Source organism: Taudactylus pleione, unplaced genomic scaffold, assembly GCF_031769625.1.
Source record: "Taudactylus pleione unplaced genomic scaffold, aTauple2 ptg000179l, whole genome shotgun sequence".
Classification (NCBI taxonomy): Eukaryota; Metazoa; Chordata; class Amphibia; order Anura; family Myobatrachidae; genus Taudactylus; species Taudactylus pleione.
In genome coordinates, this window is record NW_028284581.1 from 6945374 (window position 1) to 6962462 (window position 17089).

Consider the following 17089-nt stretch of genomic DNA (forward strand, 5'->3'; position numbering starts at 1 on the left):
GGAGGTGTCACGGCTCCTGTCTTGGGCGGAGTGCCACCTTCCGACCATCTCGGCAGTCTTCTTTCCAGGAGTTATCAACTGGGAAGCGGACTTCCTCAGCTGTCACGACGTGCATCCCGGGGAATGGTCCCTTCACCCAGAGGAATTTCAGCTACTCGTGGACAGGTGGGGACTGCCGGAGGTGGACCTCATGGCCTCCCGTCACAATCGCAAACTGCCAGTGTATGGGTCCAGGACAGGAGACGCCGGCACAAGCCTGGTGGACGCGCTGTCAGTGAAATGGACATTTCAGCTGGCATATCTATTCCCTCCAATATCCCTGCTGCCTCGTGTCCTTCGGAAATTCAAACAGGACGGCGGCACGCTTCTGCTGATGCCTTCAGCTTGGCCCAGGCATCCCTGGTACTCCGATCTTCGGGGCCTATCCATTGACGTTCCGTATCTTCTGCCTTAACTTCGGGACCTGATGTCTCAGGGGCCCTGCCTTTACCCGGATCTGGGTTGTCTGTCTTTGACGGCGTGGCTCTTGAGACATCCGTCTTAAGGTCCCGAGGTTTTTCCAGCTCAGTCATCAGCACAATGCTACAGGCGCGCAAGCCTGCTTCCACCAGGATTTCCTACAGAGTGTGGCATACTTATTTTCAATGGTGTGAGTCCAGAAACTACGATCTTCAAGCGTTTCCTGTTTCTAGGATTTTGGCGTTCCTTCAGTCTGGGTTGGACCTGGGCTTACACCTCGCTTCTTTGAAAGTTCATGCATCTGCACTTTCTGTGTGGTTCCAGCGTAGGATCACTACTCTGCCTGATGTCCACACCTTTTCCCAGGGTGTTCTCAGGATTCGGCCTCCCTTTGTTCCACCAGTGGCTCCTTGGGATTTGGCAGTGGTGCTTCGGGCCCTGCAGGGTCCTCCATTGAATCTCTTGAGTCGGTGGAACTCAAGTGGATGACAGTTAAGAATGTTTTTCTCTTGGCAATTGCTTCGGCCAGAAGAGTGTCAGAATTAGGCGCGCTTTCTTGCCGGTCTCCTTTTCTGATTTTTCACCAGGACAGGGCAGTGCTTCGCACCCGTCCAGATTTTCTTCCTAAGGTGGTCTCTAAGTTTCACATTAATCAGGAAATAGTTGTCAGCATTTCAGTCACCTGATCTCTCGGCGGGTGAGGCTTCCTTAGATGTTGTCCGTGCTCTCAAAGTTTATGTGGACCGGACTAGTTCCATTCGTAAGTCTGATTCTTTGTTCGTCCTCTTTGGTTTTCACAAGAGGGGTTGGCCTGCCAACAAACAAACTTTGGCCCGTTGGCTTCGTTTGGTTATTTGTGAGGCTTATTCACAGGAGGGTTTACCTGTTCCGGCCTCTGTTAAGGCTCATTCCAGTTGGTTTGTGTGTCCCTCGTGGGCTGCTGGCCGTGGCGCCTCAGCTGTGTAAGGCGGCCACCTGGTCTTCCATACAGACTTTTCTAAGGTTCTATGCGTTTCACACCTTCGCCTCTCAGGATGCATCCTTCGGGCGCTGGATTATCCTTTCAGCGTAGGAGCCTCCCCCACCCTTAGTTGTACTGCTTTGCGACATCCCCAAGGTCAACCCTGTGGACCCCCTATGGAACCTGAAGTAGAAAACAAGAGATATGGTAAGAACTTACCTTTTGTTATCTCTGTTTCTACGAGGTCCACATGGCGCCCGCCCTGACGCACCTGGCTTCATAAGTGCTATGTGGCTGGTCACCGGTTTTCTGTCTCCCTTTCTGTGAGTATGGTTCTTGTGTGTTCCAGTCTTCCTTCTCTCTGTTTTTTCGTCCTCCGGCCTTGGCTACTTCACAACTGAGGTGGTTGGGGCGGGGTATAGAGGAGGATGGACCCAGTGCATCCTGGGAGCAGCAACAGCTTTAACTGCGTGGTGCCTGTGGATCCAGATCCAGCTATACCCTAAGGTCAACCCTGTGGACCTCGTAGAAACCGAGATAACAAAGGTAAGTTCACTTCTTACCATATCTCTTGTTATTTTCTCTTATTTTCTTATACATATATTTAAGCACAAACAGCATATAAATATTATGTGATCATGTTCCTAATTTGTAGATTCTATCTGTCATTTTCAATAAGGAGTACACAGTTATAACATACATACTTAGTTCTGTGCATCGTTTGATATATAACATCACATATAAATATATTATTTTTCTTTCATTATTTTTCTTTCCTTGCACAAGCATCCACCAGTACTTTAAAAGGGCATGCAGTCATTTTGGTCTTGTCCCTGTATCACGATTTTATGGAGAAAGGTGTTTACTCTGATATCTAAAATCCTAAAGCTTTATATATTCCCAAAGCCTGCTATAGCTCTTTTTCACGTATATAAGGAATACCTCACTATAAATGAACAATATGTAATGGGTCACATCCTTATTGCAACTAAAGTTAGGATTGCTCACTTGTGGCGTTCTCCTATGATCCCTACTCTGGAAGAGATAGAGAATAATGTCCAACATCATTGTGAGTTTGAAACAGCAGGAATATACTATTCCTCATCGACATTAAATCCGTTGTTTCAATGGTTAAACTGTTCAGACTACTGGGCATCAAAATCTAAGCCATGAAATCCCAATTATAATCACGGACAAATAACCGAGTATAAAAAGCTCAATGGATAATTTAGGGAGAGTTGACTTGTAATTTCTGGACTGTATGAATATTTTTATGTTATATTTACATAGTTTTATGCAAATAATGGACCTGTGGTTTTTGTACTCTACTTTCTTTTTTCTTTTCCCCTTTTTCATTTCTGTACCCCAACTCTTTTCTATATAATTTTGAAACAATAAAAATTTAATGTTTAAAAAAAAAGGTCATGCAGTCCCTATGGCGGCAGTTGGGATGCCGGCAGTTAGAATACTGGCGCCAGAATCCTGACCGCCGGCATCCCGACGGTTAGTATTAGGGTAAGAGGGTGGGGTATGTTTAGGGTTAGGCCGCTGGGAGGGGGGGCGGGGGGGTTAGGGTTAGGCTAATGGGGGGGAGTGTTAGGTTTAGGCTACTTACCTTTGGGGATCGGGATTCTAACAATCGGGACCCCGCTGATGGTATTGTGAACGCCAGCATCCCGACCTCCGGGATCCCGTACACAACCCTTTGAAAGGCTGCTCCACTTGCTGCACATGTGCAATGGTAGCAAAGACCTTGTGACGCACTGTGTGCGCTGCAGTCTGTAATCTTCCATTTCATCTGTGTCAGCACACACTAATGTTACAAACTATAGTTAGAAACTGCAATAAACACTATTATTTTTATTTAACATTACAAAATATGTTGTTATATGGACTAATGTAGATGAACTTGAGAGTACTTGTGATTTCCTTTCGGACTGCTAACCTCCTGTATAATTAGGAGCCAATTGATCATTAGATGCATGGCCAGTACAAGCCAAAGATGAATAAGTAAATGGTATGTGTTACGCAACATTGCTGGCATAGATAATGTGGTCTTTTGTCTCTTTGCAGTAGCATAATTTTCTGCTTATGCCTAGACATTATTAAGCACATGACATCATATGTATATAATAGAATTACCTATTATGCTATCAGGATATTCTTACTCACCTATTCATTAACTTCACTATGTCCATGAGTGTCTTATCTCTGTTGTATCTCTGAGCCAACTGCTGCTTGACTCAGTTTGGTCAATCACATCAGAACATGAATAGTCCATTTATTCTCTAAATCACTTAATGTACTTTTAAACTAATTAGTGAAGCAAGGTCTTGATGGATGGGTGTAAGTTATTTTAGTGAATTCTTTTGTTTGGAAAAAAAAAGAAAAGTTTTATGTAGAATTTAAAAGTAGTTTAGTTTTGTAAATCTGAGCGTTGACCAAAAGTAACATAATAAAATGTGCTTACTGAATATTAGTGATTAAAACTTAAGTATGTTTTTTTTCAATAAAATTTGTTTATAATTAGACACTAGTACAATATATTTAAAAATTGATTGAGTTTATTATATGTAAGAAGATCATAAGTTGGCAAATAGGTTCTGATGAAAATACACTGTCAACAGCATGTGCCCCTGTTTTGGGGGACCTACAATTTAGGAACCCTAATAAGTTTTTTTTTTTTTTTGTAAACTTGAAGTGGTGCTAATTGGTATAATATTGGTCTGTTTGTTTGGTATTCCTAATTTTACAGTAATGAGGATAGGGTTGAAGAGGGCCAGAGAAACCAGATTTAAGCATTATCTGTCACCAAGTGCGTGTGGTATAGAGTCAACATTCCAAATGTTAACATGTACATTAGGCCACCAATCAACATGTCGACATTTAACATGTCAACACCAAAATGTCAATCTACAGTTTTTGCCTAATTTAGCCCAACTGTACAACTAACCCTTAACACTACAAATGTTGAATTATTGGTTATCGAACCTAAAGTCCTATTCAACATTCAGAAACTGTTGACATTCTCACTGTCAACATTCTGACTGTATCCCTACTAAGCAGTAAACTGGGTATCTAGTGATAAATGTTTGCCTATCTACTTTACTTTTCTACTTCAGGGTCCATAGGGTATCCACAGGATACCTTGGGGTATAGGTGTGACGTCAGTCGCAGGGCACCAAAGAGTTAAGCTTTCAGCCTCCCAGGATGCACTAGGTCCCCCTCCTATACCCCGCCCCCGGGCCAAGGCACCTCAGTTTAGTTTGGTGCCCGGCCGGAGTCGGGTGCACCTGTTGGAGTGGGGGCTAGAAGAGCCCCTGAAGCTTTTTCTTCATGCAGCTGTGGCTGCACATCTGGATGAACAGCATGGACAGTCAGTCCTGACGTCCATGCTGTCTTCCCTACACCCCGCCGGTACCAGAACGCCGGTACTGATCCGGGGATGCTGGTGGGCGTCTGGGGTCACAGCTAGCGGTGACCCCAGATGCTCCGGACCATGGCCGGATTCAAGGGGGACAGAGGTAAGCAGCGGGGTCCCGCGGTGAAGGGCGATGCCACAGTCTTTCCTCTTTCGGGTCAGTTGGTGGACCATTTAGAGGAGACGTGGAAACAACCTGGCAAAAGATACCAGCCGCAGAGACGCCTGGCGGTGGCTTATCCGTTCGCGGATAATTATTTTGCTAAGTGGGAATCCCCTCCACAGGTGGATTCTCATGTGACCCGTCTTGTCCGTAGTGCCACATTGCCGATGCCATCCATGTCCTCCCTTAAGGATGCTACGGACCGCAAGGTAGAAATCTGCCTGAAGTCCGCTTATTCCCTTGCAGGGGGGGCAGCACGGCCGGCTATGGCCATTTGCTGGGTTGCCAGAGCGATGGAGCGCTGGGCGGATTCATTAGAGGCTTCTTTTTTCATCCGACTGTCCGGCCGAACAGGCGGAGTTGATTGGCAATCTCCATGATTCGGCCACCTACATCAACGAGGCGGCCCTAGACATTAGTACTCTGGTGTCTAGAATTTCTTCAGCAGCGGTAGCTGCTCGTCGCACCTTGTGGCTGCGATCCTGGAAGGCGGACGCAGATTCCAAGAAAGGTCTGGAAGCGTTGCCGTTTACCGGAGAAGTTCTCTTCGGTCCGGATCTGGATAAGATTGTGGCCACGCTGGCGGCAGCCAAATCTGCTTGTCTCCCGTCAGCCGCTGCTCCTTCTGGTTCGGGACCATCGTCCTTTCGGTCATCTAGGGCCCAGGGCAGGCCCAAACCACAGTCGTTTCCTCGACAGGCTGGCCCTAAGAAATCGGTCAAGCCCCGGAAGCAGGCATGGAGTACCAGACGCCCGGCCCCCAAGCCAGATGACAAGCCTGCGGCCTGACGGTCCGGGCCTCCCTTTGGGGGATCCCAGGGTGGGAGGCCGCCTGCTACAGTTCGCCCAGTGTTGGTCGACCACTACGGCAGACACTTGGGTTCTGGAGGTGGTTTCCCACGGATACGCCCTCTCCTTCCGGCACAGACCCCCGGCTCGCTTCTTCACCACGGGTCTCCCATCAGACCGGAACAAGGCTACGGAGCTGCGGAAGGTATTGCACACTATGCTCCAGGCTGGAGTTATAGTGGCTGTTCCATTCTCCCAGAGGGGCCAGGGTTTCTATTCAAATCTATTTTTGGTACAGAAACCCAATGGGTCATATCGTCCGATTCTCAACCTCAAAGCACTCAACAAGTCTTTGCGGGTCCCGAGGTTTCGGATGGAGACCCTACGGTCCATCATTCTGGCGCTGGAACCTGGGGACTACTTGGTGTCATTGGACATACAGGACGCTTACCTGCATGTCCCTATTCTTTTGCGCCATCAACAGTTCCTCAGGTTTGCAATCCGCAGCGACCACTTCCAGTTTCGGGCGTTACCTTTTGGCCTGGCAACAGCACCACGTGTTTTCACCAAGGTGATGGCGGTCATGGCGGCTTCTCTGCGGCTGCAGGGAGTCCGCATGTTGCCGTATTTGGACGACCTGTTATTGGTGGCAGGATCTCCAGAGCTCCTGTTACGCCACTTGGACCTGACCATTGCACTGCTGCAACGGCACGGCTGGCTAATCAACTGGCAGAAGTCCACTCTAATCCCGTCTCGGAGGATTCTGCATCTTGGAGCCTTATTGGACTCGGGACAGCAAAGGATCTTCGTGACGGAGGACAAGATCTCTGCTTTACAGTCAAGGGTGCGCAGTTGCCTGCACAGCCGCCGGGTGTCCTTGCACTCGGCGATGAGGTTACTGGGCTCCATGGTGTCGGTGTTCGACATGGTGGAATACGCCCAGTTTCACTCCAGACCTCTGCAGCACCTGATCCTGTCCAAGTGGAACGGGCTGCCTCAGTCTCTGAAGTCCCAGACGATTGTGCTCACCCAGGAGGTTCGCCTGTCCCTTGCGTGGTGGTTACAGACGACCCACCTCAACAAGGGACGTCCGTTCTGGGTTCCAAATTGGGTCCTGTTGACAACGGACGCCAGTCTTCGGGGCTGGGGAGCAGTTTCGGGTCCACACTTGTTCCAGGGCAGGTGGACGCCGACAGAAGCGGAGCTTCCAATAAATATCTTGGAACTCCGTGCGGTCTTCAATGCTCTCCAGCAGGCACAGCGGTTTCTCCAGGGTCGCCCGGTGCAGGTCCAGTCGGACAACGCTACCACCGTGGCCTACATAAACAGGCAAGGAGGAACTCGCAGTCGGGCGGCTCTCGTAGAGGTCTCTCGGATCCTGGTTTGGGCGGAGCGCAATCTTCCGGCCATATCAGCGGTCTTCATCCCGGGAGTGCTCAATTGGGAGGCGGACTTTCTAAGTCGCCAGGACGTTCATCCGGGGGAATGGTCCCTGCACCCGGACGTTTTTCAACTACTGGTGGACAGGTGGGGTCTTCCAGAAATCGACCTCATGGCGTCCCGGCACAACAACAAGTTGCCGGTGTACGGGTCTCGCACAAGAGACGAAGGGGCGTCTCTGGTCGATGCTCTGTCCGTCCGGTGGACGTTCCGGTTCGCATACCTGTTCCCTCCCGTCTCCCTTCTTCCACGGGTAATCCGGAAATTCAAACAGGAAGGAGGGACGCTCCTGTTGATAGCTCCCGCGTGGCCCAGACGGCACTGGTTCTCAGACCTTCAGGGTCTGTCCGTGGACAGTCCTCTGCGGTTGCCGCTACGACTGGACCTTCTGTCTCAGGGTCCTTGCCTTCACCCGGACCTGACTCGGCTGTCTTTGACGGCGTGGCTGTTGAGACGGCCATGCTGAGGTCCCGGGGGTTTTCCAGCTCTGTGGTGCGTACCATGTTACGAGCTCGGAAACCGTCTTCCGCGAGGATATACCATCGCGCGTGGCATACGTTCTTCCAGTGGTGTCGACCGAGAGGTTATGGTCCGCGGGAGTTTCGTCTGTCTCGGATTCTCGCCTTCCTGCAAGCGGGACTAGATCATGGGCTTCGCCTTGCTTCTTTGAAGGTACAGGTTTCGGCCCTATCTGTCTGGTTTCACCGTAGGATTGCTACAATCCCGGATGTGCGCACCTTTATGCAGGGTGTTCTCCGCATTCAGCCGCCCTTTGTTCCACCTGTGGCGCCTTGGGATTTGGCTGTGGTCCTGAGGGCTCTCCAAGGACCGCCGTTTGAACCACTGGGCTCAGTGGATCTTAAATGGCTAACAGCTAAGACTGTTTTCCTTCTGGCCATTGCTTCGGCCAGACGTGTTTCTGAGTTAGGGGCTCTTTCTTGTAGACCCCCTTTCTTGGTTTTTTATGGGAACAGGGCAGTGCTCCGCACTCGGCCCGAGTTTCTTCCCAAAGTTGTTTCCCAGTTTCATGTTAACGAGGAAATAGTTGTTCCGGCCTTTAACTCACCGGGTCTTTCCGTGGGTGAGGCCTCTTTGGATGTTGTGCGGGCCTTAAGGACTTATGTTGACCGCACTTCTTCGTTTAGGAAGTCGGACGCTTTGTTTGTCCTCTATGGCTTCCGTAAAAAGGGTTGGCCTGCTTCAAAGCAAACTTTGGCAGCCTGGATCCGTATGGCTATTTCTGAAGCTTATCTTCATGAAGGCCTACCGGTCCCTCCTTCTCTGAAGGCTCATTCCACTAGGTCTGTGGGTCCTTCGTGGGCAGCTCGACGTGGTGCCTCGGCAGTTCAGATCTGCAAGGCTGCTACGTGGTCTTCTGTCCATACCTTCGTGAGGTATTACAGGTTTGACACCTTCGCCTCTCAGGATGCTTCCTTCGGGCGGCGGATTCTCCTTTCTGCACAGGAGCGTCCCCACCCTTAAAGGATACTGCTTTGGGACATCCCCAAGGTATCCTGTGGATACCCTATGGACCCTGAAGTAGAAAATATGAGATATGGTAAGAACTTACCCTTGTTATCTCTATTTCTACGAAGTCCATAGGGTTCCACAGGACTCCCGCCCTGTCGCACCTGTGCTGCAGATGGGCTTTGCTCTGGTCACCGGTTTTCCGTCTCCCTCTGGTGAGAATGTGATTCTTGTATGTGTCCAGATCTTTGTTCTCTCTCTTCCTTCTCCTCCCCCGGCCTATGGCTTGGTAACTAACTGAGGTGCCTTGGCCCGGGGGCGGGGTATAGGAGGGGGACCTAGTGCATCCTGGGAGGCTGAAAGCTTAACTCTTTGGTGCCCTGCGACTGACGTCACACCTATACCCCAAGGTATCCTGTGGAACCCTATGGACTTCGTAGAAATAGAGATAACAAGGGTAAGTTCTTACCATATCTCATATTTTCTCCAAAATTATTATTGGTCTGTAGGTTTTTGTTTTGTTTTTCTTCTATTTTTAGCACAAAATGTGCAATAGATGTAACAAATATAGGGGTATACACATTAACAGTAATCTGGAAATAATCAATTGGATAGCATGCTAATATAACTATAGCCAAAACTTACATTTTAAATCCGTTTTATAACAGACATGTGTTTCCCTGTGAATGATATAATAACAGGGCAGAAAACTACATTGCCAGACCATACAGCAAAATATTATTAAACTATTTTATGTGGCGCGCCATGGACTGGGTAGCAATGCTGTCCATCTTCCTTTGGCCCCTGCTGTGTTCTGTGAAGCATACACTATGCCTATGGCCTGTGATGCACAGTCAAGAAACTTTTCAGTGAGCAATGGCAGTACTGCCTGCATAGGGTTGCTATATTCCCCCCCCCCCCCAAAAAAAAAAAAAAAAAACCAGGACACATTCGCAGGGGTTCCGCCTGCGCAGACAACCCACACTGCACCCTATTACATAAACCTCATAATATGGCAATCACAATGGCGTAAAGATATAATACAGGCTGTACATATATTATGGTCATGTTTGGAGACTTAAAGCATATTTAAAGTTCACAACTTATCCTTGTTCATTAAAAAAAAAGTGTCCACTGAAAAATTTCAAAAATGTATTTTTTAACAACCCACACACAGGGCACTGGGTTAATTTTTGTAACAGCGCACAGACACAGGGCACTGGATGAGAGCAGTGTGATGTGTGATCCCCTTTCACTGCTGGTTCTCTGGAAGACTACTGTCACACTGAGAGAGGGGAGTGGTATCTCCCTTTCACTGCTGCTGCTAAATCAGCTATACTGAGCACAGACTAAGCACCGCTGGAACTGGGTCCTTCTGCTGCCTAAGTCAGAATGTCCGCGGTGAGCGGGAAGACCATAACAGTCAGCCGCAGTATATGTCATAGCGGTTGTCCACCGAGAACCATAGGTAGGCTGATGCATCATGTGACCCGGTAGTCTGTCTTCCGCCCATCCGCCTCAGCAACCAGGCCCAAACCTCTCAACCTGGGCTGGTATTGGAATATAGGCGCGAAAAATGGAACTATTTAATATTGTTTTTTTATGAGAGGCCTTCAAGTCCCAGCAAGTCTGCCTCGGGATGTCGGCACTTGTGGAACAAAAAGTGCCAGCATGCCCTGACAATAAGGGCCCACTGGCACCTGTAATCCGCCTGTAAAATACTGCAATAAAGGCAGAACACAAACAACAAATGTGTCCGAGATTGTGGTCTGCCACTGCCTACCACACCATTGCTGTAGCTTATATCCACCACAGACACAATTTGCTAGCCTGTGGCTTTATTTTATTGTCTGGAAACAGTTTTTCATAATGCTGCGGTAATACTGCAACAAAAGCCACAATACTTGGAGCAAAAGTTGTTGCAGTTCTAAAAAAAATCTATAGAGTACAGTATTTAAAACTAGTGAATTAAAGGAACGAAAAATACTTTTTATTAACTATTTTTTGTGTAGTCACTGTGCCATTTAAAGCAAATATACTCTTAAACTTTCAGTTCTACATATGGAAAGCTGACCAGCACGATTAGTGATTAATCTGGTTTATGGTGGAAGACTTGAAAGTACACACCTCAGGTGTCATTTGGAAATTTCCATAAAATATGTCATTGATTTAGATTTAAACAGTTTTAAACACGTTTGTACAGTATCTGTTGAACAAAATGAGTGCCTTAAAGCCTGTATAGCCTATATTTTCAACATGCTTAAAACTTGTGTCGGAAGTAGGTATATCCCTAACCACAGCCATCTGCACAGTATGTAATAACTTGTTTCCAGCCTCATTCGTTGTTTATTATAATTTCCTCCTGTCACATTTATTACTATTGCAGTTCTTCCTATATATTTTTTTCACTGTTAATGTCTGTTTTAAATATTTAAATGCTGCCATTAATAAATCTGGCAGAGCGAGATGAATTATTCTGAAGTGGCGTGACTTGTGTTTGTGTATTTATGTGCTTCATTTGAAGGTCACTCTGTGCGACTGCTGGGTCAGAAAAAGGATAATGGAAAACGGTTGGGGGGAGCTCGATTGGATTTGCCAAAGATTAGGAAGAACCCACTGATAGAAATCATTTCCATCAATACAGGGTAAGCTTCTTTCAAATTTGCTCATAAAATATTCAGTGCTGCCTAAGAATTCAATTTCATTTTTCTTAGCCATAGTGCTCTTCTGCAGCTCAACTTATTAAAGGGGAACAAAAATCCTCAGAAACCCTGTGGGATTCTAAATGGCATCTTCAAAAGATAAAAATATTCCCCCAAGTTCTATCTAATTTGCTGTTCCTTTCCTCCTTACTTGAATCAACATTTTCTCCTGTTACTGCTGTTTTATAGTATGCTGCATATACATATATATATATATATATATATTCAACAACATAGCTTATATTTATTACTATTCAATGTACATCTGTGATTGACATTTCTTGGCTTATGTCTAGGTTTTTTTTCCTCCTCTTCCCTCTTTTTGGTTGGTTTGTTTGCTTATATTTTGTTTTCAGTTTTTGGTTTGTTTTTTTGGTAGTATGTACATTAGTTTTGGTCATTGCATAAAGGATCTTTTCACCACACCATTCCTACTGTAGCTGTGGAAATCTTGAATATTTATAATGATACTGATGCTAATTATTGTATTTGCTATATTTGAGCCCAAACTACCCCCATTAAAGAATGGAAACCTCATGTACCTAGGACGCTTGCAGTGTTCGCGCTGAGAGAAAAAAAATTGTAGGTCCCAGGGACCCCTCACTTTAAAAAACTGGGGTCCTAATCCACTGTTTCTGGGTCCCATCACATGTTATGCGGGGTGAGGGCAGACAGCTGGCGTGAGGGCAGACAGCAGCTGACACAGTACTGGGGGGGGGGCAAGGAGGGTGTTAAGGGAAGGCAGAACTAGGGGTAGGGAGGGTAGCAGCTGGTACAGTACTCTGGACAAGGAAGGGGTTAGGGTCAGGGGTTGGGAGGGGGTCAGGATAGCAGCTGATTGGCTACTGTGGGACACACAGCGCCAGGATATCCTGCAGGACCTGATAAGTTTGAAAAACTGGGTCCCTAGCATCATGTAGCACGTAAAAACGCGATATAGCGCATATTTTGCAACCACCGCGCCTCAGTTAACAGACTTGAAGGTGGAAATCTTGAGTTCTCTTCCCTATTAGTGCGCTCAATTGCATGTTTCAGTCAACAGTAGCAGAAGCCACCTATAATGTTAAAATCAATTTATAACATTGTTATGTGCCCCAACTCTGCAAAGATTAATTAGATGTGGTGATGTTGTCTGAGTAATGAAAGGAGTTTATGAGGGTATTTCAATTACCCGTGGTAAATTACCGCAGATAGTTGATCTCCAAGGGGCTAATCTGTTAGAGCCAAAGACGGCTTTATTGTGGATTTTTATCACATACCTGAGGCAGATGATAGACAATCCCCCATAATTACCCCATTTTCGAGATTGTGGTTACGAAAACACATTTCTGTGACCTTATCACGGATCCTATGTGTATTTGCATGAAAACGGATAATTATTCGGGCTAATAAAACGTGATCTAATTGAGTTGCCCAAAGGCAAAAAAATTCGGTAAGTCCCCTTTAATTTGCCTGAAAAATTATCGGGGCTAATTTAACACCGGCCTAAATGGGAAAATTACTTTTGACCATTATTGACACTATATTGTAGCAAAACACTAAATTAAATCTAATGAATACTTGCATATAGTTATGTTTATTGAAACATTTACTTCTCATACATACGGTAGTATTTTGGTACACTAAACCCAAGCTATCCATTTCATTTATGAACATGTGATGCTGCTGTGAGAGAGCCTCTGTAAGAAAGGAGAGAGTCAGTCAATTACACTGCCAGGGAGTGATGAAATTAAAACACAAGGCTCCTACTTCACTTTCAATCAAGTAATAATGCTCTTATCGTCCCATGTGTCTAAATCTGGAAGTCAAAATGTGCCTTGCTCTTATCGTCCCATGTGTCTAAATCTGGAAGTCAAAATGTGCCTTGTGTGATGTTTTACCCATTAAGCTGAAACCAGAGATTGCCTTGTTGCTTTAGTAGGCCAGTGAGCACAGACTCTGTCCATGAACATTTACTGTGTTTTGCTTAAAAGTTAGTTTGTGATGACTAAAGTACCTTATTTGACCTATTCTTCCATGGACAAATTACAACATCTAATAAATTACTACCTTTTAATAAGATTATTTTATTAATTTCACCTGAAAAATAGAACATTTATTATTAACATATGTATAGGGCCGTATTCAATTAGCAGCGAAAAGATGTTCTCGGCGAATATTTTTCGCAGATGACGTCATTTTTTCGCCGATTTCACTTATCCCCATTTTCAATTGTAGCGTCTTTTCATTGGTGTGGTAACGCAATGTAATATGCGAAAAAGTTGTGCCTATGAATACCCGGCGGGTATGCAAGTATGGGGGAGGTGTATTTTTGGATTGCAGGTGCTTGCTGAAGGTGCCTTTTTGGGGCTTTTTATTGCTTGACTTTAGCAATATTTAAATATGCTTGCATCCATTTTCATGTACCCCAAATTTGACTACTTATTTTCCCCCAATAAAGTAGCAAAATACTATTCTTCACCAGGGCTATTCAGGGCTACCCATAGTGAACCCTCATGTCAGAGCATCTTTTGGGGGGTGTCATTCTGATTTCCCCAAAAATGACAGCACTTTTCGCCTATTTCAGTTTCACATGCTCCCGTTTTCACCGATTTGGAATTGAGTACGGGGATATACAGGGATGAGCGCAATACTTTATCCCTCTGAAGAGCGGCGATGACGGCGAAAAGTCAGGCAACAGACTTTTCGCTTGTAATTGAATATGCCCCATAGTCTTCTGTTTTTTTTGTTTTTTTTAGTGGACTTGTGTCAACAGCAGAACTTAATACTCACTGATGGAAAAACACTTTTATATTGGAAATAAACGTGCAGAGATTAAGTTTAAACTGAATAACTAAATAATTCTATATATGTATGTATATATAATTATATCTAGAATAAGGGATGGAACCTCAGGTCTTTTCTTTCAAGCAGAATATGTATTAAAGATTCATAATTACATTAGTGCCTACAAATGCAGTTTCCAGTGTTTCGGTATGGCAATGCACAGCAACAAATAAAGCAAAAGGCCAGTCTTATGGTTTACATGTTGCTGTGCATTGCCTTGAAGACAGCGCACGTGCCGTGCCAAAAGGAACAGTCTAGTCACAGACACTTTTTGTCAGGCTATAACCAAGACTGTTGCTATACCCCCCGAGATTCCTCTTTTTTTCCATGTATGTGCTATGACACCTGTCATTGCTGAACACATACTGCAACCAGGCATAATGCTCAATTTATTTCACCAGAAGTCTAGTCCAGTGACAGATATGATAAATTATCATGAAAAGTCAAGAGCTTACGTTTATGTATAGTGTATATAATAGATTACCTTGCATCCACTGTCCCTGCATCTAATTATCAGAAGCCACAGGTGCTGACTGCTGAACTGAAGAATTCACGGGAAGATAGACTAGTGGCAGATCTGCACTGATCAGGTTCATGACCCACCCGATCAGCATCTTAAGCTGGGTACACACTATACAATGTATCATACAATATATTGTTCCGATGTAGATTGGAACAATATATCGAACACATCGTATAGTGTGTACGTCTGATCCGTCATTCATTGCATCGTCCCATCCAATGTGCTACACGGCAGATTGGATAATGCAATGAATGAAGTGATGCTTTTACATGTAGCATGTAATGATACACCGAGCCACCGTACACTGAATTGTGCAGTGTGTACGGCACATGCAATGTATTGTGACATCAGTTTCCGCATAATCAAGCTTTACTTTTAGGAGGAGAGAGGGGAAGTCCAGGGGTGCGCTTGTGCAGTGCTGCACCCCCATATAAAGTTATTGGCTGTCTTGCCACTTTACAGGGCAAAGCGGGAGAGCCCGCTGACTAGTTATCCTCCTCAGCCCCACCCCATGCTAGTAGTGCTGGCAGAAATGGCACCTGTCGAGTGCCGACAAGAATTTGAATACCTGCCTGAGGGGGGCCCGGGTCACCTCTCACCTATTCCCACTACCCCCACCCCCCCTTTAATCCAGCTAATGACGAACATTATTCACTACCTTCACTTAGCCATTATTTGGCATTTATATATTCCAAAGGCTTTAATTTCTCTTTAAGTTTGTAATCTATTTTAACTAATACTAATATACCTGTCATTCTGCAGAGTGAATTATTTTGTAATGCCTGTAGTCTGAAAGGTTTTGTCAAGAAACATAAAAAGTTTGTTTGCTGGAAGAAATTTTTTGTCTTATCCTAATCCCAGCGAGGGTTAAATGACAGGCGTCTAAATCTAGACCCGTGGGTTGTAGGTTTAGTGTTCCAAGGGGGGACTTAGGTTTAGGCACCCCCGGGAGGTTAGGTTTAGGCGGCGGGGAAGAGGGGGTTAGCGTTAGGCACCCCCCCGGGGACTTGGGTTTAGGCGGCGGGGAAGAGGGGGTTAGCGTTAGGCACCCCCGGGGGAGATTTAGGGTTAGGCACCCCCCGGGGGACTTGGGTTTAGGCGGCGGGGAAGGGGGGAATAGAGTTAGGCACTGGGGGGAAGGTTAGTGTTAGGCACCCCTAATAGAGGGTTAGGGGGTAGAATTAGGTTACACAATACTTTCCTTGGACGATCGGGATTTTCTCCTCTGCCGGGATGCCGCTGTCGGGATTCCAACCGCTGGGCATGGGTCCGGCAGGAAAATCATGCCGATTCCGATCTGAGGGGCACATTTTTTGGTTGCTGCTGCAAGATGTTTCTGCTATGTTAGATGTTTTTGTGTAAAGTCTCCTTAAGTATCAATCAGACCTACACCATTATTGACATTTACTTATAGTGCCAGCATTTCCTGTTGTGCTTTACAATTGGGAATAAAACAGTAATAAAACAAGACAGAGTAATAACAGACAGCCTAAGAAGTAAGAGGGCACTGCTGGCAAACTTAGTCTATAGAATGCCATCAGACTCCACCACATGGCCCTTATTTGTCAATCAGGCCGCAACTAGTTTGTGGGACGTTACCACAGGGGACACACTTGGGAAATAAATACTGTTATTTGTCAGATGCTTGAATTTGTAGCTCTATATAAATTGGAATTCAATACAGTCCAGTGGTGACATCAGCAGGATCGGTGTCAGCATGTATTAAACTTCCCCTCTCCAAAAGAAAGTGCTGTTGACCTCCAAGGGTTGAGGGGTAGATGGGGGAACTCCGCCAGGTCATCTTATCATCTTACCTGACACAGAGAAGATTCACTTCAACCTGGCCCCTGGAGTACTTCTGCCACAGGAGCTGTGAAGTATGCGGCCGCACTGTTATAGGAACAGATGGAAGGGTGATCTTGGACACTTTGTTATACGGTGGTGATTGCCCCCTCTGGTACAGGACCAGACAGCACTATCTGTCCTGCAAGGCCTGTTTTGTTTTTCTTGGAGTTCACTGTTTTTGAGTGAAGAAACTGCTAAAATGTGTGAGTGTGAACACTGGTCAAAGAGGCTTTGCTCAACCGTATGCACCTGTCATTACTACTGTGAGGTCTGAATTCACACTTTACACCAACAATATCCCCTTACAATCTCTCAACTGTAAATTTCCTTTACAAATTATTTAGCGTAGATTTATGGTTAATGTTCAGGATAAAACTGAATTTACAAAAATAGAGATAAAAAACTCATAAACTTTGCTATATTTATCATCACATTAACTCTTCTGCGTTCAATTTACACCCCCCCCCCTTTTTTTTTTCTAGAATAAACCAAA

The 17089-nt window shown here is 45.7% G+C and overlaps 1 protein-coding gene across 1 annotated transcript in view; it reads left to right on the plus strand.

Moving 5' to 3' along the window:
* Window positions 1–17089, plus strand: part of CDKAL1 (CDKAL1 threonylcarbamoyladenosine tRNA methylthiotransferase) — a 1097522-nt gene that overhangs the window by 313820 nt on the left and 766613 nt on the right. The window contains exon 8 of the mRNA XM_088475853.1: window positions 11225–11345. Coding sequence (XP_088331979.1) covers window positions 11225–11345 — 121 coding nt within the window. The remainder of the gene's footprint in view (window positions 1–11224; window positions 11346–17089) is intronic.